This window comes from Mesoplodon mirus (assembly GCF_964341445.2).
Source record: "Mesoplodon mirus genome assembly, chromosome: 7".
Lineage (NCBI taxonomy): Eukaryota > Metazoa > Chordata > Mammalia > Artiodactyla > Ziphiidae > Mesoplodon > Mesoplodon mirus.
Window position 1 is genome coordinate 70,809,228 of NC_138983.1, and position 25,181 is coordinate 70,834,408.

Sequence of the window (25,181 nt, forward strand, 5' to 3'; positions counted from 1 at the left end):
TCACGTTGTTCGTGTGTGCTTAGGAGAGCTAGTTTAGTCTAAAGTCTGATTCTGAGTTCACTCTGACCCAGAGAGCAGGCTAGTTTCTGGTCACGTCAGCTCACGGGCGGGGCCTCGCAAGCATCCGCTGTGCTGTCTGGTTTAGGGCCCACGTCTCAGTAGCCGGCGGCCACTAGCACTCTGAAATGCGCTTGCGCTCAGGGTTACTGAATGGGTAGGTGGGTGGGGGAGGGGTAGCTGCTAATCTTCCGGGTCTGGGCGGGGCGTAAAATCCGCGGGCTCCGCCGCTTCTTCGGGGGCGGGGGTTGGGGTGAGGAAGAAGAAAACGAGGGATTGCGCATGAGCAGAGCTCACCTTGGCGCTGGGCAACGCGGTGAGGCCGTCAAAGGCCCTTTACTCACGTACCTGTGGTCCCGAAGGGGCTTGGCAGGAGTTCTGGTGACGGGAGTAGAGTTGGGCGGGCGGCTCACAGTGATCTTGTTTGAGGAAAGGCCAGCTCCACTTGGAGTTAACAAGTCAAGATGAGTGAGCCCTCAGGAGGCTATACGTACACCCAAACGTCACTATTTTTTTTCCACGCCAAGGTGAGGACGTTTACACCAAGATCCTAGTCAGACCAGATCCTGGCATTAGGCCTTTCAATTCTCCTTTGTCTGTCTTTAAGTTTTTTTCCCTCCCCCTTTTTAGTCATCTCTTGTGATTTTTAGTGGCAGCTACCCCAAAAGGAAGCAAAAGAAGCTTTTTCAGAACACCTTTTGGTTAATAAGCGTTAGTTTAAAGAGGATGCAGTGACAGTGCATGTTTTTCCCCTTATAGATTCCTTTCGGTTCGAAGTCCAATATGGCAACTCTCAAGGATCAGCTGATTCAGAATCTTCTTAAGGAAGAACATGTCCCCCACAATAAGATTACAGTGGTTGGTGTTGGTGCTGTGGGCATGGCCTGTGCCATCAGTATCTTAATGAAGGTAAGTGAGAGCCTATCACTCTGGAAGCCAAGGATACCTTGACTCCATCCATCCTCCACTCACTCTCCAAGAATTGCATTATCACATTGTATATACAGATATTTAGGTTCATGCACTCATTCAAAGAACTTTATGTGAAACAAACTTGTAAAACATGATGCTATACCAAAAGAGTATCTAAACTACAAAAATTAAAGGTTTTTAGGCTGGAGACCCAGTTTCTTAAATTCACTGTGCTTTATTAACCTGCATTAGTTGCCTACAAATGAAAAAGTAGAGTCCATGCCTTTAAACAAGCTAAAATTATTTAAAAGTAATTTTGGAATTGAAATTGATATATATATACGTGGTAAAAATTAAACTGAATGTGGGAAGTCTTCCACCCATGTTAATCCCCTCTGCCCCCCTCCTTGGATAGCAGTTTTGGTACCAATTATGGAGCTAAAATTTAATTAGAAAAAGAGAACTTGTGAATGAATAAAAAGTACTTTGGGGGACTTCCCTGGTGGCACAGTGGTTAAGAATCCACCTGCCAATGCAGGGGACACGGGTTTGAGCCCTGGTCCGGGAAGTTCCCACATGCCACGGAGCAACTAAGCCCGTGCGCCACAAGTGTTGAGCCTGCTCTCTAGAGCCCGTGCTCCACAACAAGGGAAGACACCACAGTGAGAAGCACGCACACCACAATGAAGAGTAGCCCCCCTTCGCTGCAACTAAAGGAAGTGCGTACACAGCAACGAAAACCCAACACAGCCAAAAATACATAAATTAATTCATTTTAAGTTCAGGTTTGGAGTTCCTAATAAGAGAGTGAAATGATGAATTCTGGATTCTGAACAGAAAAGGATTGAAATGAGAAGGGACTGAAGGCAGAAATGAGCTATGCAAAGGTCTTGTAACTACACAGGTTGCTCTATATGTTCTTAGACCACATAGTATACCAACTCTTTTTCTTTCCCCATTGGTTCAGAAATTGATGTCATTTATTTTTCCCAAGCCTATGAAACACCTGTGATGCCCCCAACTCAGATGTGGCTAAGAGTAACTGCCAGACCACTCATTATACTGTAGATGATTAAGGGTAGATCTGCAGCTCAGCTAGTATACCTCTGTGGTTATAGTCCTCATTCCATTTGTATTAAAGCTGTTGCTGGTGCTCCTTGTCTGAGATGCACCTATGAACTTTTAAAGGTTCATCTGGAAGGCTATTTTTCACCAACATTTTGTAATGCACTAATCTGTCTTTATGTAATAAAACTGTTGGTGTTGGTTAATATATGGAAAACATGTAACCAGAGAATGATCCAGAATATCACTTTTTAAAGTCTTAATCCTAATCAGTATCATCTATTTAATGGCTAACAACCTAAAATCAATGTGTAAAACTGAATTTGAGAGACTAAATAGAGCAGTTTTACATAATTGGTTGTTAGTCACTGCCAATCCAGTGTTCTGCTTCTGTACAGTAGTGGTGGACCTCCTGCAGAGGTTGCTCCAATGAGGAGAGACGATTGGAGAGAGGGTCAGTGCTTTTTCCTATGTATGGGTCATCTGGGAGTCAGCTCTTAAATGGAGGCCTGCCTCTACTTTGAGGTATGTCCTGATAATACTTAATAAAGTAGCTGAACTCTCCTATTCCAGAAATATAGAAATTTTGCATGCCCTTCTAAAAGTTTGGAAATAGGAATTTTCCATTGAACTGAAAATTTTTTGTCTTTTAGGACTTGGCAGATGAACTTGCTCTTGTTGATGTCATAGAAGACAAACTGAAGGGAGAGATGATGGATCTCCAACATGGCAGCCTTTTCCTTAGAACACCAAAAATCGTCTCTGGCAAAGGTTGATTTCAACATGTTTGTATTACACTCTATGCTAGACTTAATTCTTTATCAGGCTTGAGAATCCTAGCTCTTCAAAGATTTCTTTTTTATACAGGATAAGAGAGCCTTTGAACAATTTTGCATTGGTACCTATGGATATCAATGTTTGAATTTCCAGCAAATGGTTTTAAATGGAAATCCAGTTCGTCCATGATGTGGAAAGCATCTGAATTAGAATGTAATTAGCAAAGCTTTGTAGGTCCATATTTTACCACATTGCTGCAAATATTTAAATATACTTACTTCCACTGCTTCCTTTCATACAGTAACACAAGGTTGAGACTAGGGTAAATGAGTCTGTTCAGCAGATATTCTTGGCTTAACCCTATCACACTTTAAAATTACCAGCCAGGAAACAGACATAGGCCCTAATAGAGTCTGTTTTGACACATGAAAATCATTGACCATCTATCTGATAGGTGACTCCCTTCATTATCTTCAACCCAGGGTTAACCATCCTGTGCCATAGGGTATCTAGAAGCAAGACATGCTTGATAAGTGTACAGTTGCCCCTGCTTAAAAAAAAAAAAAAAAGCCTATCCCTGAGCTGGTATGACCACAATTAAGTAGTTAAGTAGAAATAGGAGTGTGGAAGAGTGTGAGCATTGACCTCAGGTGACACATTGGGGGATGTGTCTCATTTGATATGACTATGAAATAAATTTTATTTCTTTCAGCTCCCCCCAGTCATAGTTATATAAAGCCAACCACATAACTAAAACCAGAATACAAGGAAGGTGTTGATGTATTCTTCCTCCATGTAAGTGGCCACAGTGATAGAACTCCAAAAAGGAGGAGTCTGGGCATTTATATGCCATATATGCAAAACACTGATAAAACTGTCCGTTAAAAAAGTTAATGGAACAAACTTTTGCTGGAGTTTTCTTGAAGGCCTTAATCTGGTTATTGTTTCTCTTTTGTCTAGACTATAGTGTGACAGCAAACTCCAGGCTGGTTATTATCACAGCTGGGGCACGTCAGCAGGAGGGAGAAAGCCGTCTTAATTTGGTCCAGCGTAATGTGAACATCTTTAAATTCATCATTCCTAATGTTGTAAAATACAGCCCAAACTGCAAGTTGCTTGTTGTTTCCAATCCAGGTGAGACTTTTAATGGCATAAAAATAGATGAGCTAGGGCTTCCCTGGTGGCGCAGTGGTTGGGAGTCCGCCTGCCAATGCAGGGGACGCGGGTTCGTGCCCCGGTCCGGGAGGATCCCACATGCCGCGGAGCGGCTAGGCCCATGAGCCGTGGCTGCTAAGCTTGCGCGTCCGGAGCCTGTGCTCCGCAACGGGAGAGGCCACCACAGTGAGAGGCCCGCATACTGCAAAAAAAAAAAAAAAAAGATAGAGTAAAACTGATAGTATCAATATATATCATAATCTGTATATATATTTATTTCTCATATTTTTCATTTTCCTCCTGAGAGTGAGTTTGTGTTTTTGTAAAATAGTTAAGTTTAAAACATTAAAAGGGATACAATGCCATTAATGTAGTCTGCACTTTAAAATTTGTTACTTGCCTAAGAAGATCTTGGATAAGGGATAAGTTTATGAATAATGTGTTGTTTATTTTTTAAAATTATTTTTGGCTGCATTGGGTCTTCGTTGCTGTGCACGGGCTTTCTCTAGTTGAGGCGAGCGGGGGCGACTCTTCGTTGCGGTGCACAGGCTTCTCATTGCGGTGGCTTCTTTTGTTGCGGAGCATGGGCTCTAGGTGCACGGGCTTCAGTAGTTGTGGCTTGCAGGCTCAGTAGTTGTGGCTCGTGGGCTCTAGAGCGCTGGCTTAGTAGTTGTGGCACACGGGCTTCGTTGTTCTGCCACCTGTGGGATCTTCCGGGACCAGGGCTTGAACCCGTTTCCCCTGCACTGGCAGGGAGATTCTCAACCACTGCGCCACCAGGGAAGTCCCAATAATGTGTTATTGATGCACAACTTATTTTCATTAAACTACACTTCTTGAATACTTAATGTATTTGCTATATTATACACAGTATAGAGGCTTAAAAATATTAACAAAAATATTGATTGGTCATGATCAATATCAAGATCTATACAGAGCCATGTATCCTGAGTACTCAGTCCTTATCTAATGATTTACGTAGTATCTGTGCCTAAATATTTTCTTCACAGTGGATATCTTGACCTATGTGGCTTGGAAGATAAGCGGCTTTCCCAAAAACCGTGTTATTGGAAGCGGTTGCAATTTGGATTCAGCCCGGTTCCGTTACCTCATGGGGGAAAGGCTGGGAGTTCACTCATTAAGCTGTCATGGATGGATCCTTGGGGAGCATGGAGACTCTAGTGGTAAGCATAACTTATTTTCTCTTATTGTTTTCAAGAAATTGTGTAAAAAAAATTGACAGGAGTATCGTTACTAAATCAGAGCCTAAATCAAATATCCATTCATTAGGGTAGATGGTTTCCAGAAATCTTACCTTTTGGTATAATTGTATGCTAAGAATTGCTAAGATTTTAGCCATTTTGTATGACATTTTTTGGTATAAGGGATGGGGAATGAAATTTATTTATTATAATGGACATATTAAATAAGATGATAGTGTTTAGGACACTTCATTTAATATCACAGCTATTTGGACTCAAATTGCTTGTCCCTGAAAAGGTAAGCCAATCCAAGTGGAGTGTATGAGAAAGAAATCTATTACCACAGTTGAGAGATGTTATAATTTGTGCAGAGTTCTCAGTTCCTTATGCCAAGAAAATTCCTCTTATGATCTCATAATATCTCAAGTTAGGAAAACAGATTCGAATATAGTGAAAATCCTTAGCTTTACATAATCTAATCAATGAAAATCTAAAAGTTAGAGTATTGGTAGTCTTGACCACCTACCAAAAGGAGATAATCCTCCTTAGATAAGAAAAGACAATTTTAGAAGAATGGGTCAGAATTACTAGTCTGCTGGCTGGTGCATGGGAATAAATAAATTCTGTACTATTTCTTTTAGTGCCTGTATGGAGTGGAATGAATGTTGCTGGTGTCTCCCTGAAGAATCTGCACCCCGAATTAGGCACTGATGCAGATAAGGAACACTGGAAAGCAGTTCACAAACAGGTGGTTGACAGGTAATAGATCTCATAATTTGTAACACAGAAGGTTGAAACTTATTATTTTTATTTAAACGATTAAAAGTTTGGGGAATTCCCTGGAGGTCCAGTGGTTAGGACTCTGCACTTTCACTGTTGCATACGTGGGTTCAATCCCTGGTCGGGGAACTAAGATCCTACAAGCCATATGGTGTGGCCAAAAAAAAAAAAAAGATTAAAAGTTTAATAGCATTTGCATTTGGTTGTCAGAAAACTTGTTTTCTAAAGCTTTGTTAAAGCTTATAATATAAAACAGGTAAAGGGATTAAAAATCGCAGACATTATAACGTGGTCAAATATTAAAATGGCAATTAAGGCCACGAAGAGATATTCAAGGCAGTAGTGCATGCTGACTTGCCAATCAACAGTTAGAGGAGAGAAAGACCACGTACAGCTGGGACAGTCAAGGAAGCCTTGGTGTAAATGCAGAGATTGACGCAACTATTGAAGGGCTGTGAAGACAGATGCTGAATCTCTGTATGGCTTTATACATCTATGAATCTTTCCCTCATCTTTACAGTTGTTCATTTCTAGTTGTTAATGAGCGTTCGTAAAAATAAATAGAAAAGTAACAAAAATCGCAGACATTAGTGCTACAGTCTATCTTTATTTGCCATAATTATCAATTTATAGTATGATAAATCTTTTCTGTATTTGTAATGTAAACTAAGATAAATCAAGTTAGATTAAGTCTACCCTATTTGAGATTCAGTCTTTACTTCAAACGCATATGATTCACTTAGTTAGGAATAAGAATTTAAAAATCTTACATAGGGACTTCCCTGGTGGTACAGTGGTTAAGAATCCACCTGCCAACGCAGGGGACACAGGGTTTGAGCCCTGGTACGGGAAGATCCCACATTCTGCAGAGCAACTAAGCCTGTGCACCAGAACTACTGAGCCTGCGCTCTAGAGCCCGTGAGGGACCCTGCATGCCACAACTACTGAAGCCTGCGGGCCTAGAGCCCACGCTCCGTAACAAGAGAAGCCACTGCAATGAGAAGCCCGAGCACTGCAATGAAGGGTAGCCCCTGCTCGCCTCAACTAGAGAAAGCCCGTGCGCAGCAACGAAGACCCAACGCAGCAATAAATAAATTAATTAATTAATTTAAAAAAACTTATAATAGTCTCTGAATAGAAACACAGCTAGCTTCTTATTTATTCAGATGATTAGAAAGTTTTAAGCAAGATATATATATTCATAATGGTACAGAAAATGAAAATAATCGTTAACTGTCAGAAATGGTTCAAATAGGGAAACTTTCAACTTAGTGGCATTATCTACTTTAAGTAAGGTAGCCATGTATGGATCTCAAGTTTATGGAATTGGAGAATGAATCATGATGGGTGTAGGCAAGGCCCTCTTATTTGTATTTGTTTAGTTAAAACCTGTTAACCCATCATCCAACCCAAGAAGCATTGACAGTCGCTGTCAACTAACTAGCGTTTGTTGAGTTGGAGTTAGTAGTCTGCTGTTGCTTGGAAACGAGTGAATTCTGTGCTCCTCCCACTGATCCCTGTGTACGCCTCCCCCAACATACACACTCTTGAGATAATCCCAAGTCAAGCATGCTATATGTAATCTTCTCGGATTTGCATTTTTAAATTCAGTATTGCATTTATAAGAATCATCCAGGGCCTCCCTGGTGGCGCAGTGGTTGAGAGTCCGCCTGCCGATGCAGGGGATACGGGTTCGTGCCCCGGTCTGGGAGGATCCCATATGCCGCGGAGCGGCTGGGCCCGTGGGCCATGGCCGCTGGGCCTGCGCATCCGGAGCCTGTGCTCCGCAGCGGGAGAGGCCACAACAGTGAGAGGCCCGCGTACCGCAAAAAGAAAAAAAAAAAAAAAAAAAAAAAAAAGAATCATCCATTTTGTTGCATGTGGCTGTAGTTATTTGTTTTCACAGCTATGTGATATTCCATTGTATGAGTATACCACAGTTTATCCATTCTCCTTTTGGAGAGCATTGGGCATGTTGCCAGGTTTTTGCTATTACCATAATACTGTTGTGAACATACCCATACATAATATCCTGGCATACATGTGCAAAGGTTACACTTAGGTATATAATGCAACTTTACTATTTATATAGTATTATTTACTATAAAAATGGTTTATTATAAAGCATATGTTCAGTGAAAGCTTTTTCTTTGTTCCTCCCACCCTACTTTTCCCTACCCTTCCCTGTCCTTCCCTACACTTCCCTACCCTACAGTGCTTATGAGGTGATCAAACTGAAAGGCTACACATCCTGGGCCATTGGACTATCTGTGGCAGATTTGGCAGAAAGTATAATGAAGAATCTTAGGCGGGTGCATCCGATTTCCACCATGATTAAGGTAGGTCTATGTAGTAATAGGTTTTACTTGAATGCCATTATTTCCTGTTCTTTAAAGGAAAAAAAAACTTCTGAGAAAGCAATTAGATTAATGTTAAGTCCTCAATCATTGATTTAAGTGAAATAAATTAATGCACCTGCAACTTTCTTTTCTGAAAAGACATGGTTGAGCTTTAGGATTAATGTCCACCAATACTGTGTTCAGCACATAGATACTTGATAACTTGTTGACTGAAAAACTACTGCATTTTGTTGAGATGGGTGGAAGACTATAAAACAAATTTTTTCCTTTGGGAAAAACAGAAATCACAGTCAAGTTAGAGTTACCAAAGTGTTATACAATAAAAACAGGGAATTCCCTGGCAGTCCAGTGGTTGGGACCCTGTGCTCTCACTGCTGAGGGCCCAGGTTTGATCCCTGGTTGGGGAACTAACATCCCACGAGTCTCGCAGGGCAGCCAAAAATAAATTGCAAAGTACGATGGATAATGGCAATCAGTTAGATTTTCTTTTAGAATGGAAATCTTGCTGCTATGTTAATGACTTTCTTTTACACTGTTCATTACATCCTAACTGAAAATCCGGAAAGCAATTTCTACTTATCAAGTTGTATTAAGTAAGCTTCATAATTGTAAAGAATGAAATTCTTGGGAGATCCCAGAATGCATAGAAAAAACGTAAAATATTTTTCATTTTTGTCCTCAGGGTTTGTATGGAATAAAAGAGGATGTCTTCCTTAGTGTTCCTTGCATCTTGGGACAGAATGGAATCTCAGATGTTGTGAAAGTGACTCTGACTCCTGAGGAACAGGCCTGTTTGAAGAAGAGTGCAGATACACTTTGGGGGATCCAGAAGGAGCTGCAGTTTTAAAGTCTAATATCATACCACTTCACTGTCTAGGCTACAACAGGATTTTAGTTGGAGGTTGTGCATATTGTCCTTTATATCTGATCTGTGACTAAAGCAGTAATGTTAAGACAGCCTAGGAAAAACATCAGTTTCCTACCATTAGCAATAGGAATGGTTCATAAAACCCTGCAGCTGTATCCTGATGCTGCATGGCACTTATCTTGTGTGGTCCTAAACTGGTTCGTGTAAAATAGTTCTATTTCGTCAAGAGGTACCACTGACAATGTTGCAGATGCTGCAGTTGCCCTTCAAACCAGATGCGTATTTAACTCTGTTATATAACTTCTGGTTCCTTTAGCCAAGATGCCTAGTCCAACTGTTTTTTCTCCAATTAATCACATTCTGGGATTGATTATAAATCCAGTATTGCATGTCTTGTGCATAACTGTTCTAAAGAATCTTATTTTATGTACTATATGTATCAGAATAGTATACATTGCCATGTAATGTAAAAAAGAAAAATCAACATAAATGATGCAGCCAACTCTGTTATACCAACTAAAACAATAAATAAACCTTGAACAGTGACTACTCTGCTAATTTATTAAGATACAAAGTGATAAAGATGTTATTTGTTAATTACATTAATGGGAGCCATTAGGTTATTCTTGGGCAACACTATGATGATTTTTTAAGGGGTACTGTTTCTAATGACCAGACTTTAATAAGAACTAATGTATTAAGGGTGTGACTAGATTGACTAGCTGCTTTGTTACCATTTCCATTGTAATCGTTTTAATATACTAAGGCCCAAAGTATTATGAGATAACTTGATTGTAGTGCTAATCATAACTTGTACCCTACAGTTCACACAGGTAACATTCTGTACATGAATGTAAAAAACATTATTTGCCAACTGAACATAAGCAGTGGTACTTTGCCACTACAGGGGGGCAGAAATTTTTAAGAACCTTTACTCTCTGGAGGCAGTAACATAATGGTACTTAACAATTTTAAACCAAATAGTCCTGGTGGTTGTCTACTCAAAAATTTTCTTTAGATTTCCCTTAAAATATTTCTATAACTGTGACCTTCTCCAGGCCTAAAAACCATACTTATAGAGGTTAACTAGAACAACTTTATGGTCATCACTCCTCCAGGATTTTTTTTCCGAAGTTTCCTTCTTGAGAGCTAGATAAGGGAAAGAATTATGTTTTGTTTTGTTTTTTAATGTGTCTCAAATGTAGAAGGACAGGACTAACCTACATAGGCTTGACAATTAGCTGTTATAATAGGATTTGCTTTCCTGTAGGCTTTGAAAAAAATAACAGCCTTAAGATATAATTTACATCGCACAAAAATTCACCCTTTTAAAGTGTACAATTCTGTGGATTCACATAGTTGTGCAGCTATTACCACTAAGAACTTTTTAATTACCCCCCAAAGAAATGTGTAATTATTCCTATAGCCTTCTGTAGACTTTGACGCATCTTCAGTCTTTAAAAAAAAAAAAGTATTTACCCTTACTTCTTATTATTTCATACAATAAATTAGCCAGTATCAACGTGACAAAAAATGCTTAACAGATTTATTAAACTAATCTTTCATGAATTTTCAGATTTAATCTTACAAAGCTTCCTTACTTTCTGGTACATTATGTGTTCCATGTTCACCTTGCACCTTCCTGCGCCAGGCAAGGGTAGGCCAACTCTGCTAGGAGCCCTGATTTTACTGTTATATGATCTAATTTTAGTCTTAATAACCTTGGGAAGTGGATTAGGCAGGACTTAGACTTATTTCACACAAGTTGCCAGTTAGTGGAGGAAGCAAAGGGGACGTTCAGAACATGTGCCTTGGGCAGGTATGAATGAAGAGCCTCTTCACCTAGAGCTGGAGTTTGGTCACTACTAAAATGACCCCTCTTTTGGCCTGAGGCAGGTGTAGAGCTTGAATCTGGAGGTCATCCAGAGCAGCTGTCTCTCGCTCACAGCCCTGTGGTAAATGAGGTACAAGGGCCAGGAGCTGCTGTGGAAGGAAGCACACAAGCAAGTGGTAGTACAGGACCAACAGTCACTGCCACTCCTGTGAACCCCTTGCTTGGGGCTGGTAGTAGGTTGTGAAAAGCGCCATAAGAGAAACAGGAGAGATGCAGGGAGCTGATGGTAGTTGAGACATTAGTCAAGGAAAGCTAGAGGAAGTGCCATTTATGTTCGAAACTGAAAATGAGGAATCAACTTTGAGAGGGGCTGGGGAAGAACTTTCCAGATATATGGAACAGGAAAAAACTGTCCAAAAGCTGGAGGGAAGTGTGGTGAGTGTCTTGAGATGAAGTTGGAGGGACAGAAGGTGGCCAAGTCTCGAATGTCTCTTAAGTTGTGGTAAAAACTGGTTAAGTGTAATGGAAAGCCATTGAAGGGTTTTAAGCAGCCTCACTGCATGATCTAATCCACATTAAAAACAAACTACTGGGCTTCCCTGGTGGCGCAGTGGTTGAGAGTCCGCCTGCCGATGCAGGGGACACAGGTTCGTGCCCCGGTCTGGGAAAATCCCACATGCCGCCGAGCGGCTGGGCCCATGAGCCATGGCCGCTGAGCCTGCGCGTCCGGAGCCTGTGCTCCGCAACGGGAGAGGCCACAACAGTGAGAGGCCCGCATACCACAAAAAAAAAAAAAAAAAAAAAAAAACCACAAACTACTGGCTTTGATACAGAAAATAGATTATCCTTTAGATTCTGAAAAGGATTCAAATGCAAGTGATGACAAAAGTTGACAAAGGAGGTTGTGTCCCCTTCTGTGAGTTATAAATCCTTGGCATAAATTAAAATCACCCTTAGAAAACTAGACATGGCCTTTCCTTTTCATTACTACCCTCTGTTCTCAAGAGAAATTCAAACTTTATTTCACCACTCAGTCCTGAAGTTACAGAACTTAATCATAATTTTTTAAATTCCTGCAAATAAATGCTCGGACAAGGGCATGTAAGTGCATTGAAAAGTTTGTTTCTGAAACTCAGGCTGATCATTTCCAAGTCTGCTCTTTCCTTAAATTCCTTTTCGTCCTCGGGGCCCAGGTCCCTTCAGCATGCCCTCTCATAGAGAGGTAAGTTAGGTCCGTTCAGGCCTTGAGCTCTGCCATATATGTCCCAAGATAGCTGCCCATCTTCAATCTCGCCTCCACTAGCTACTATCAATTCAGATTTGGAAGGACTGGCCTCAGGATGCTGGTTTTAGCTGGTCCACTGGAGATTATGGGGCGCTCCCAGGAGAGTTCTTTCCCACGACGACTTCGAGCCTGGCCCCTTGCCCACCACGTGGTAGTCTGGCCTCCAAAAAGCTTCACCCTAAAATCAGACCGAAGCCTAGGCCCGCTGAAGGAAATGAAACAACACGCCAATATCCCTCTCTTGCACACTCTTCAAGACCGTCTAGGATTCCACCTACCGATATTAAGAGGACATAACCACAGGTGGCGCGGAACCCCCTCGGGCCAGAGGACAAGCCTGAGCCAATGCGCCTGCGCCCGGGCTGGCCGGGGGCGGAGCTTGCGTGCTGACGGAGGAGAGTCATGCGTGGGAGCGTGCTTGCGTAACGGTTCAGGGAGTAACTGTCGCTGGGCTTCACGCCTCAACGGACTTTGCCGTCTTTTTTTCCTGGTGTAACTTTAAAAAGCAGCCTAACGGCCGTGAGTTGCGCATTCGGGCTGTCTGTACTGTTGCGCCACGCTAAGCGTTTGTGAGTGAGTGGGACTGGAGCGAAAATGGTGGCTGGGGGCAGGGAGAACCTTTAAAAACCTGTTGGTTCCCCAGTCCCTAATACGGATAGATAGACTGGTCCGTGTTGCACTCCTCGACCAGGAATTTTTTTCTTTGGCTTCCCCCTGCTCCTGGCTCCAAAATTCTGCAAACTCAAGAGGTAGTTCCTTAGATGTTCAGTGTGGTTAGTACATCGGTAGGTATGAGTGTGATTAATTCAGGGACTTTGATTTCACTGAAATTGCATTATCTCTATCAGGTTCTCAAAATGTCAACTGTCAAGGAGCAGCTTATTGAGAATCTAATTGAAGAAGATAAAGTCTCCCAGAGTAAGATCACCATTGTTGGAACTGGTGCTGTAGGCATGGCTTGTGCTATTTGTATCTTATTGAAGGTAAGTGATAAGCCTATACTGTGGCTGAAAGTAAGCACTTTTAGGTCTTGTAGATGATCATGAGTGCAGGGTTGCAGGGTTAATCCCTTGGAGCAAATAAGTATCATCTGATTTTTACACAATTTAAGAAACATTTATTTGGAGTTTACCATCTGTTAGGCATTGCCAGACTATTTAAATTTATTCCTAGGAGACACACTGATTATATTATTTTGTTAATAGTATAACATTTTCTGTTAAAGTGATTCAGCACTTTGTCTTCCTTGAAGAGTAATGGGTGAAAATCATATTTCCCAATGGCTTACACTTAAAATTTTTTTTAAAAAATTATATAAGTATTACATTCTCATTATAAAATAAAAAGTACCAAATTTGATAAAATAACAATGGAAGTCCTTGAATTTTCCTTCCTATTTTCAGAATATCTTTTCATGTGCTTGTTGGCCATTTGTATAGCTTTGGAGAAATGTCTGTTTCAAATCTTTTGTGCCCGTTTTTATTTTTCTTTTTTATTATTTATTTATTTATTTATTTATTGGCTGCACTGGGTCTTCGTTGCTGCGTGCGGGCTTTCTCTAGTTGTGGCGAGTGGGGGCTGCTCTTCATTGTTGTGTGTGGGCTTCTTATTGCGGTGCATGGGCTTCCCATTGCGGTGGCTTCTCTTGTTGCAGAGCACGTGCCCTAGGCGTGTGGGCTTCAATAATTGCAGCACACGGGCTCAGTAGTTGTGGCTTGCAGGCTCTAGAGCACTGGCTCAGTAGTTATGGCACACGGGCTTGGTTGCTCCGCAGCATGTGGGATCTTCTCGGACCAGGGATCGAACCCGTGTCCCCTGCATTGGCAGGCAGATTCTGAACCACTGCACCACCAGGGAAGTCCTTTTGCCCATTTTTAAATTGTTTTTTTTTTTCGTTTTTGAGTTGTAGGAGTACTTTTTATATTCTAAATAATAACTGCTTATCAGGTAAATGATTTTCAAATATTTTCACCCATTCCTTGGGTTTTCTTTTCCCTCTGTTGGTTGTGTCCTTTGATGCACAGAAGTTTTAAATTTTAATGTAGTTCAATTTATCTGTTTTTACTTTTGTTGCCTGTGCTTTTGGTGTCATATCCAAAAATCATTGCCAAATCCAATGTCATGTAGCTTTCCCTCTATCTTTTCTTGTAAGAGTTTTATAGTTTTGGGTCTTACATTTAGGTCTTTGATCCATTTTTAGTTAATTTTGTCTATGGTATAATGTAAATAGTCCAACCTTATTCTTTTGCATGTAAATATCCAGTTATCCCATTTGTTGAAAATGTTGTCCTTTCCCTATTGAATGATCTTGGCACTCTTGTCAAAAAATATCTGACCATATATGTGAGAGGTTTTTTTCCCCATGGGCTCTCTGTTCTATTCCATTGGTCTGCATGTCTCTTTATATTAGTACCACACTGTTTTGATTACTGTAGCTTTGTAATAAGTATTGAAATCAGGAAGCTTGAGACCTCCAGCTTTGTTCCTTTTCAAGATTGTTTTAGCTATGCAGAGTCTCTTGAGATTCCATATGAATTTTAGAATGGATTTTTCTATTTCTTTTTTTTTTCTTTGCGGTACGCGGGCCTCTCACTGTTGTGGCCTCTCCCGTTGCGGAGCACAGGCTCCGGACGCGCAGGCCCAGCGGCCATGGCTCACGGGCCCAGCCGCTCCGTGGCATGTGGGATCCTCCCGGACCGGGGCACGAACCCGTGTCCCGTGCATCGGCAGGCGGACTCGCAACCACTGTGCCACCAGGGAAGCCCGCAGTAGTGATATCTTAATACTAAATCTTCCAGTCCATGAACATGGGATATCTATTTATTTGTGTCTTCTTTAATTTGTTTCAGCAGTTTTGTAGTTTCCAATGTTAAGCTTTTCACCTCACTAAATCTTTTAAAGGTATTATTTAATCTTTATAACAACCTTAGGAGGTAGATACTGTTATCATCTCCATTTATAAATGAAAATACTGAAGCACAGATGTTGAATAGCTTTCTCATGGTCAAATGGCTAGTAGGTGAAAAGGCCAGAATTCAAAACTTGGCAATCTGGACACATATCCTGTACTCTTAAAAGCTTTACTACATTATTTAGACAATTTTTAGAAACCTGCATAGGGAGATGATGAGAAGAAGCAAAGCCAGTTAAGTTCCAGAACCCCAGAAAGGCTCAGGAGTTGGAAGTATCAGTTACCTCACAAGACGGAGCTAAAGGATGGGACTAAAAACAGGAGGATTGGGCTTCCTTGGTGGCACAGTGGTTCAGAATCCGCCTGCCAATGTTCAAGCCCTGGTCAGGGAAGATCCCACATGCTGCGGAGCAACTAATCCCGTGAGCCACAACTACTGAGCCTGTGCTCTAGGTCCCGTGAGCCACAACTACTGAGCCAGTGAGCCACAACTACTGAAGCCTGCGCCTAGAGCCTGTGCTCTGCAACAAGAGAGCCACCACAGTAAGAAGCCCGGGCACCACAACGAAGAGTAGCCCCTGCTGTCTGCAACTAGAGAAAGCCCGCGCCCAGCAACAAAGACACAATGCAGCCAAAAATAAATAAATTTATTAAAAATAAAAAAAAGAGGGGGCTTCCCTGGTGGAGCAGTGGTTGAGAGTCCACCTGCCGATGCAGGGGACACGGGTTCGTGCCCCAGTCCGGGAGGATCCCACATGCCGCGGAGCGGCTGGGCCTGTGAGCCATGGCCGCTGAGCCTGTGCATCTGGAGCCTGTGCTCCGCAACGGGAGAGGCCGCGACAGTGAGAGGCCTGCGCACCACGATGAAGAGTAGCCCCCACTTGCCACAACTAGAGAAAGCCCTCGCACAGAAACGAAGACGCAACACAGCAAAAATAAATAAATTAATTAATAAAAACTCCTACCCCCAACATCTTCTTAAAAAAAAAAATTCCTTCTGTTGAAATGCTTAGAGTGGTTTCTGTTTTTCTGTCCAGACCAGACAGATACACAGTTGTAAAAATGGATCTGTAAGCATGATCTGGTTTTTTAATCAGTTAGCTGAAAAGTGATATATGATTCTTTTGGATGAAACTCCTTATCCTTATCCTATTCCTGATGTATGACACGTAATTTAGTAAATTTTAGAATTTACAGTTTTACAGAAAGGTCAGATGGTGCCCGATGTGGAGGGTGGGGTGGAGAACAGTAGTAAATAGGGACTTTGATTCCTTTCCCTTACTGTTCACCTTTGGAATCTGGCCACTGGAATCTGAGGGAATACATTCCTTCTTCTTCTTCTTCTTTTTTTTGGCCACATGGCATCTTAGTTAAACCCATGCCCCCTGCAGTGAAAGCACAGAGTCTTAACCACTGGACTGCCAGGGAAGTCCCCTACATTCCTTCTATATATATATTCTGTTGCATGTGATGAAAGCCCAATAAATTAGAGTATAGTATAATATATAGAGACTGTATATTGTTCATGTAACTGGAAAAATCTCAGTAGAGCTAGCTTCAGATATTTCTAAATTCTGGAATTCAGACATTTCAAGACACAGTCTCTGCATATCTTAGTCTATACTTCCTCTGTTGGCTTAATTCTTGGGCAGGGTCTTTGTATATGGTGGTGAAGATGGCTATACAGTTTGTTCTTAGAGTCTTATATCATTAGAGCTTATGATTGCAAAGAAAAACGGGACTTCATTTCTCATCCTCCATTTTCTAACCTCATAGACATTGTGCTCATTTGTTATGCCTGGGCCATATACCCATTTGTGAACTAATTGCTGCATCCAGAAGGAAGGATGGAACAATTGGTTGGGTCTGGTATCTGCATATCTATCCCTAGGTTGGAGGGTGGATGTTAATTGTAATATACTGAGCCACATGAAATGGTTTCCCACATATAAAGGTGGCTACCTTTATATTTTGGCCATAAGCATTCATACTAAAAACAACTTCAGCCAATTCAGAAATTAAGCATAAGGGTTAAATATAATAAAAACCTTTGAAAGGATTTCATAACTTTTCATTCATTTTATACTGTTACCTGAAGTGGAAGAAAACCAATCCTAAAAAGCTTAACAATTACAGGAAGGCAAAGCAATTAATAATTTTTGCCACATTCTTTTGTTTACCTTAACTTCTGGTCTCTCTAGACACATTAAAAGACTTTTCTTGGCCATGCCTTGCAGCTTGCAGTTCCCCGACCAGCGACTGAGGAATTGAACTGGAGCCACAGCAGTGAAAGCTCAGAATCCTGACCACTAGGGCACCAGGAAACTCCCATAAAGACCATTATTTTTATACCACTTTTTCTATTAAAAATGTAACACTCCTTTGATTATAAAATAACCACACAAAATTTTTTCTCTTTCTCCTAAAATTGAAATGGGAACATTTTATTCAGGACTTTCATGTGTTTTAGGATTTGGCTGATGAGCTTGCCCTTGTTGATGTTGCAGTGGACAAACTGAAGGGAGAAACAATGGATCTTCAGCATGGCAGTCTTTTCTTTAATACTTCAAAGATTGTCTCTGGAAAAGGTTAGTTTTATAAAGTTATTTTCAGAGCTTTAAAAACAAGTAATGAAGTTTATCAAACTGTTGTCAATAAATATAAAATTAAAAAATAGCACTATTGTAATTAACACATATAGTTTAGAAGCTTAATTTTTTGAAAAAAAGAGAACATTCCAGGGGCTTCCCTGGTGGCGCAGTGATTGAGAGTCCGCCTGCCGATTCAGGGGACATGGGTTCGTGCCCCGGTCTGGGAAGATCCCACATGCCACAGAGCGGCTAGGTCCGTGAGCCATAGCTGCTGAGCCTGTGTGTCCGGAGCCTGCGCTCCACAACGGGAGAGGCCACAACAGTGAGAGGCCCGCATACCAAAAAAAAAAAAAAATTCCACTCTAATTGGAGAAAATTTGGTAAATACAAAAAAAGTATAAAGAAAATTTTAAATCTCGTCTGTTAATGGTTTTGTTTCTTTCCTTTTTTCATTTGTTTTTTATACAACTGACATATAAATGCTTTTTAAACTTGTCATTCAGTCTTATATATTTTCTCAAGGATATGCAGTCTTGAATAGTTTTGTAATATTACTGATACATTTATCTATATTTAACCTGCTTTATTTATTTATTTATTTATTTATTTTTGGCTCTGTGGGGTTTGTTGCAGTACACGGGCTTCTCATTGCAGTGGCTTCTTTTGTTGTGGAGCACGGGCTCTAGGCTCGCGGGCTTCAGTAGTTATGGCACGCGGGCTCTAGAGTGCAGGCTCAGTAGTTGTGGTGCGTGGGCTTAGTTGCTCCGTGGCATATCTTCCCGGACCAGGGCTCGAACCTGTGTCCCCTGCATTGGCAGGCTGATTCTTAACCACTGCGCCACCAGGGAAGTCCCTAACCTGATTTTTGGTTTTTTTTTTTTTGCGGTACGCGGGCCTCTCACTGTTGGGGCCCCTCCCGTTGCGGAGCACAGGCCCCGGACACGCAGGCTCAGCAACCATGGCTCACGGGCCCAGCCGCTCCATGGCATATGGGATCTTCCTGGGCCAGGGTACGAACCCGCGTCCCCTGCATCAGCAGGCGGACTCTCAACCACTGCACCACCAGGGAAGCCCCTTAACCTGTTTTTTTGATGTGTGTTTTTAGAGGATCAGGTTTCAGGGTATAGTTTGAGGCTATAGAAAAGGAAATGGAGAGCTTAGCCCCATTAGCATTAGCGTCATGTGTTGGCCAACTAAGATGCCTTAGAGTATTAGGAAAAATAACTTTTATCATACACTGATGTATGTAGTGTGCTTTTTGGTAATGTGATTCAACAGATGTACTTTCTACTAGAATCCCTCTTATCTAACATGATTGGAACTGAAAGTGGTTACTTAATTTTAAAATGCCTGTTAGAAAGAACCATCATAAAATTTTATATTGACCTAAACATGTTAATGTACTTAGAACTTCATTTGCTGATTTTCTGATTGTAGGTCAAGGACTTTGATTATGGCTCAGCTGACTGGAGTTTTGCAGTGTGTTTTTTATAGCACACCAGTAGTAATCATTTCTATTTCTTTAAAATACTGTAATTAATTTAAAGATACTCATGAAGCAGTCTAATCACAAAATTCTATTAAATTTTTATGGTTTTTCTCCATTTTTATTTCTCTCATACCTAAAAGGAAGATTTTTAAACAACTTTCTTTTAATATGTCTTTCTAAGGCATTCAACTTAATTTTCATAGTAACAATCATTAAAAAAATTAATTATGAAATACTTCAGATATAAAAAGTTTTGAGTATAACAAACATCAGTGTATCCAACACCCAGCAAAAGAAATAAAACATTACCAATTCACTTGATACATTCTGTGTGTTACATCTATTCATATCTCAGTCCTGAATGTAGTGTTTACCTTTACCATGTATTTCTTTCACCCTCATATTTTAGTGATTTACATCGTATTATATAATTAATAGATATATCTGGCATAAATATATTTGGGTATAAGCGTGACAGATTCTTGATATGCAGCAACTCATGAGCAGAAGTATACAGATGTACTAGACAGAAGTCTGCTAGTTGAGAGTGTTCAGTGTGCCTTGGGTATCAGTATGTTTTACATCAGTTTATCTGTTGAGTTTATTGAGTGGAGTCAAGTTAAAAGAGCTACTCCTGTATTAAAATACTTTAAAAAATCATTCAGCCTTTAATTTCTAGTCATATGGCAGGATAAGTACCTGAATCAATCCTTTTAGTAAAGGGGAAGAAGTAAAATTATAAAAATGTACTTTTTGATTTTACAAAAAAATCAAAAAGAAGATAAATATAAGAAGAGGGACAACATATGGAACTAAATAAGAGTTTAGCAAGGATGCCAGACACAAAATTATTAACTATTAATAATTATTAACTATTAATAATATTAACTTAATACTATTAACTATTATTAATTATTAAAAATCTATTCAAAAAGAAGCAAAACATTTTAAAGGTATTATTTATGTTATCAAATATAGGAAGTACCTAGGAATAAATCTAACAAGACATGTATAATAGCGTTTATGCAGAAAATAATACAGCCTCATTGAAAGATGTTAAATATCTAAATAAATGAAGAGATCTGCCTTGTTCATAAAAGTCTCAATATTGTAAGATGTCTGTTCTTCCTATATTGATTATAGATTATATGCAATCACAGTCAAAACCCAACAAGTTTTATTGTTGTTGTTATTGTCGTACATAATAAACTAATTCTAAACTTCATTCAGAAATTCAAAGGTCCAAGAATAGACAAGACACTTTTTTAAAACATTGTTAAAAACACTTATTTTGATATAGTCTATCATAAGTAAGTCAGTAGAGGTTCCACTCTGCCACAGATGCAGCTGTGCAGTGAGAACCCTGTGCCATCCAACTGGTAAATGTCTGAAAGATGTTCCATCTCACCTCCCAGGCAGAGTGCACACCTTCCATGTTCTTCCTGTCCATTGATCGCTTCCAAATCCAGATGACCAAATAGTCCTTTATCCCCAAAGCAGGTTCAAAACAGTAGGTTCAAGCATTCTTCTCAAATCCCAGGTAAATCTTAAAAGGAACAGAGCTCCAGTGGATGGCAAAGTGCCCACCCTTGAAGAGCTGCTGCAGCCTCTTTGCTCAGCTCTTCACCATGGCAACAGCCTGGGCTGCGCAGTCAAGAATACTCTTGAAAAAGAACAAGGTGGTGAGAACTTGCTTTACCAGATATCAAGACTTATTACAAAGCTACACTAATTAAGTGCAGAGACAAACAAAAAAGATTGTTATATAACACTGATCATATTGTAGATCAATGGGAAACTTGCAGACTTATAAATTCTTTTTCTTATGGCAATAGTTGTTTTTATGGAAATAAATAAAATTGAGCCCTTTCCTTTTTTTAAAAAAAAATATTTATTTATTTATTTGGCTGCAACGGATCTTCGTTGCGGCATGCAGGATCTATAGTTGCGGCATGTGGGATCTAGTGCCCTGACCAGAGCTCGAACCTGGGCCCCCTGCATTGGGAGCACAGAGTCTTAGCCACTGGACCACCAGGGAAGTCCCCTGAACCGTTTCTTGATAACACACACAATTCCAAATTGGTTAAAGACCAAAAATATGAAAGGCAAAACTTCAAAGCTTCTGTTTAGAAGATAACATAGAATATCTTTATGACCTCAGGATAGGGAAAAATTTATTAAACACAAGGACACAAAAAGCATGAACAGTAAAGGAAAGAGTATAAAGTTTAATGTTTATGTTCTTAAAAAGTCACTGTAAAAGAGTGAAGAGACAAATCGTAAAGTGAGAGAAAATATTTGCAACATAAACAACTGGCAAAGGAATAGTGTTCAGACTAAAAGTACTTGTGTAATAAATAAGATAAATATAGGTAGCCCAATAGAAAAATAGGAAAAGACTTGAACATTTCACAAAAGAAGAAACTCGAATTGCCTATAAATATAGGAAATGACAATCTTAATCATTAGTAACCAAGAAAATAAAAAGTATATCAATATACCATTACACACCTATTAGATTGGCAAAAGTGTGATAATATTAAGTGTTTGTCAGGATGTGGAACAATAGGTTTTCTCATGCATGACGTGTAGAATTGTATTATAGTAAAACTACTTTTTTTTTTAAGTTTGTCATTACCTGGTGAAGTTGAACATGAACATATCCCAAACCTAGAAATTGCACTCCTAGGTATATTCCCAAGAGAAATTTGTGTACATGTGCACTAAGATACATGTACAAGGATGTATAGTATTGTCATTTGTAATAGCCCCAAACTGGAAATAATTCATTGTATAACAATACTAAGTTGATCAATTACACACTGTAATATTACACAGCAATGAAAGTGAATGAACTACAGGGACACACATTAACATGGATAAATGTCAGATAATATTTATCTAAAGTAATACATACCTTATGATTCAAAACAGATAAAACTTAATATGTTATTTAAATATGAATAGGTTGTAAACCTTTTTTAAGGTTTTAAGGTAATATGAGACCAGAATCTGTTATTATGGATCTAATGATCAAGTTAGGGGTATAAATACAACATAACCACAGGAAGGTAACATAAGGCACTATAAATAAGAACTATTTGAGAATTATAGGCAGTAAGTGCTATAAAAATTCAGTGAAGTCAGAGTAGTATTTATGAATGATATAATTAAGGGATGCCTGGCAGAGGAATTGGTATTTGAAAAAGCCTTTGTTCCAGACCACTATGGTTTGCGGTCTCTGGGAGGACTGAGTTATATTTAGAAAGGAAAATAAATAACAGGTAAGGAGATGATGGCATTAACAGAATCAGGGTACCTGGAAAATCTGAAATAAAAATAAGACACAAAGCTAGTAAGTTAACTTGCTGGCAGATTGTGAAAAGACTTGATATTTTACTCTGGTATACACTTTAACTGAATTTGTTGGACATAATATTTCAAATAGTTGATCTGAGCTATGGCGAGATGATTCTGGAGAAGTTGCAAGGTTTTTTGCCAGTTTATTCTCTAAAAGTCGAGGGGGGAGGAGGGAGAAAACGAGGGGCTGGGATAGAGAGTTACAGAGAGAGACAGAGGTTGAGAGATTACTTTGGATTTCTGTGGTTAGATAAGACTTTATGGAAGATGATGTCAAGCAAGGTCTTTGAGCAAGAGTGAGTAGACTATGTACGCAGAGAGAAGAGAACTTCCTCCTGTAGATCTTTTTTTTTTTTGCGGTACGCGGGCCTCTCACTGTTATGGCCTCTCCCGTTGCGGAGCACAGGCTCCAGACGCGCAGGCTCAGCAGCCATGGCTCATGGGCCCAGCTGCTCTGCGGCATGTGGGATCTTCCCGGACCAGGGCACGAACCCGTGTCCCCTGCATCGGCAGGCGGACTCTCAACCACTGGGCCACCAGGGAAGCCCTGTGTAGATCTTTTATTTGATACAAGGGAAAGATAATCTCTCAGATTAATGTGAAACTTGCCAGCCTAATAAATGAAATTCTCTGTTTGTCTTTCTAATTAAAATCTTTACTGGGGCAGGAAAACCTTTCAAATGTTTATGGTTTATAAATTGGATTAGAAAGATATAAGAATGACCATAGAGATGCAATAGTATGTTTAAAATCAAGCAAATTTCCTTTCAAAAGAGCATAAAAATAAATTTTTTTAAAATGGAGATGGCATATAGAGATTTTAGCTAATTTAGTTTTTGACATCCAAATAGAAAATAACTTCTAAGTATATGATAGTTTTTAAAAAGTCCAGTATGGGATAGTGAGCACTGTAACATATTGTCGTTGTTGTTTTTTTTTTTTAATTTAATTTATTTTAAAAAATTTTTGGCTGCGTTGGGTCTTCGTTGCTGTGCACGGGCTTTCTCTAGTTGCAGTGAGTGGGGGCTACTCTTCGTTGTGGTGTGTGGGCTTCTCATTGCCGTGGCTTCTCTTGTTGCAGAGCACGGGCTCTAGGTGCACAGGCCTCAGTAGTTGTGGCTCGCGGGTTCTAGAGCGCAGGCTCAGTAGTTGTGGCGCACAAGCTTAGTTGTTCCGCGGCATGTGGGAACTTCCCGGACCAGGGCTCGAACTCGTGTCCCCTGCATTGGCAGGCAGATTCTCAACCACTGCACCACCAGGAAAGCCCCTGTCATTGGGTTTAATAGGTGAAACATTTTACAACTGGTCATCAGATTTAGAAGGTAATTAATTTTCTTGTGTGAATCAAGAACTTGTTTATGATCTCAAATACATAAACACGTTACAATAATAATTTTAAGTAAATAATGTAAGTAAATACATTCTCACTCTTTGAATCATGAAACACACATAAATTCTCAGAGTTCTAAGCTTCTGATTCATATGGTATTTCTGAAAATCCAGAAAGCTGACTTGCAGTGCCTCAGGCCTTAATAACAAATGAGAATGTGGGCTAAAAGCCATGGTAGGTTCTGTTATTATTTTTTTTTTAAAAAGCCATGTGAACATTGGTAAATCATAGTGACAAAATTTCCTTCAGATTATACAAGATAACATTACTATGTGGAAAATCTGTTCATCTGCAAATGCCAGACCTGAAGGTAGTACTTTAATACCATCATCATACAATAGACTTTTAAAGAATTAAAGCACAGTGATTATGGCAGTCTTGATCCAAATAGTTTCTTTCGTTTCCTTCTTTAGATTACAGTGTATCTGCAAACTCCAAATTAGTTATTGTCACAGCAGGTGCACGTCAGCAGGAAGGAGAAAGTCGCCTTGACCTGGTCCAACGTAATGTGAATATCATGAAATCAATCATTCCTGCCATAGTCCAAAATAGTCCTGACTGTAAGATGCTTATTGTTTCAAATCCAGGTGAGTCTCTTCTACTCCGTTTAACTGCATAAGGATGATATTTCCATACCATTCCTCTTTTTTTCTGTTTAAAACAATGTCATTTAGGTAAATTTATGACAATAAACCACACCCATCCAAATACACAATACTTTGTTTTTTTCCAGCTTTACTGATATATAATTGACATATAACATGTAAGTTTTTTTATATAAATTTATTTATTTATTCATTCATTTAATTTTTGGCTGCATTGGACCTTTGCTGCTGCACACGGGCTTTCTCTAGTTGCAGTGAGCGGGGGCTACTCTTTGTTGCGGGACGCAGGCTTCTCATTGTGGTGGCTTCTCTTGTTGCAGAGCACAGGCTCTAGGCACGCGGGCTTCAGTAGTTGTGGCACACGGGCTTCAGTAGTTGTGGCTCGTGGGCTCTAGAGCACAGGCTCAGTAGTTGTGGCGCACAGCTTAGTTGCTCCGCAGCATGTGGGATCTTCCCAGACCAGGGCTCGAACCCATGTCCCCTGCATTGGCAGGCGGATTCTTAACCACTGCGCCACCAGGGAAGCCCAACATGTAAGTT

The 25,181-nt window shown here is 40.1% G+C and overlaps 2 protein-coding genes across 2 annotated transcripts in view; both read left to right on the forward strand.

Annotated features, from left to right (window-relative positions):
- Window positions 1-816: 816 nt before the first annotated feature.
- LDHA (lactate dehydrogenase A) lies at window positions 817-9,722 on the forward strand. The gene is made up of 7 exons (XM_082628941.1): window positions 817-966; window positions 2,688-2,805; window positions 3,772-3,945; window positions 4,977-5,150; window positions 5,810-5,927; window positions 8,164-8,287; window positions 8,991-9,722. The coding sequence occupies exons 1-7, from the start codon at window positions 841-843 to the stop codon at window positions 9,153-9,155; spliced, it is 999 nt and encodes a 332-aa protein (XP_082485067.1). The 5' UTR covers window positions 817-840; the 3' UTR covers window positions 9,156-9,722.
- Window positions 9,723-13,152: 3,430 nt separating this feature from the next.
- The window catches only part of LOC309808555 (L-lactate dehydrogenase C chain), a gene marked incomplete at both ends in the record, with an annotated part of 48,187 nt that continues 36,158 nt past the window's right edge, over window positions 13,153-25,181 (forward strand). Inside the window, 3 exons of the mRNA XM_082628934.1 lie at window positions 13,153-13,278; window positions 17,677-17,794; window positions 24,450-24,623. Of these exons, the coding sequence (XP_082485060.1) occupies window positions 13,153-13,278; window positions 17,677-17,794; window positions 24,450-24,623 (418 nt within the window). The remainder of the gene's footprint in view (window positions 13,279-17,676; window positions 17,795-24,449; window positions 24,624-25,181) is intronic.

What these genes read in the sequence shown, in the direction of transcription:
- LDHA (XM_082628941.1), top strand. Translation starts at nt 841, where the DNA reads ATGGCAACTCTCAAGGATCAGCTGATTCAGAATCTTCTTAAGGAAGAA. An exon ending in GGAGCATGGAGACTCTAGTG is followed by an intron (nt 5,151 to 5,809) that starts GTAAGCATAACT and finishes TATTTCTTTTAG; the next exon opens with TGCCTGTATGGAGTGGAATG. An exon ending in CGATTTCCACCATGATTAAG is followed by an intron (nt 8,288 to 8,990) that starts GTAGGTCTATGT and finishes TTTTGTCCTCAG; the next exon opens with GGTTTGTATGGAATAAAAGA.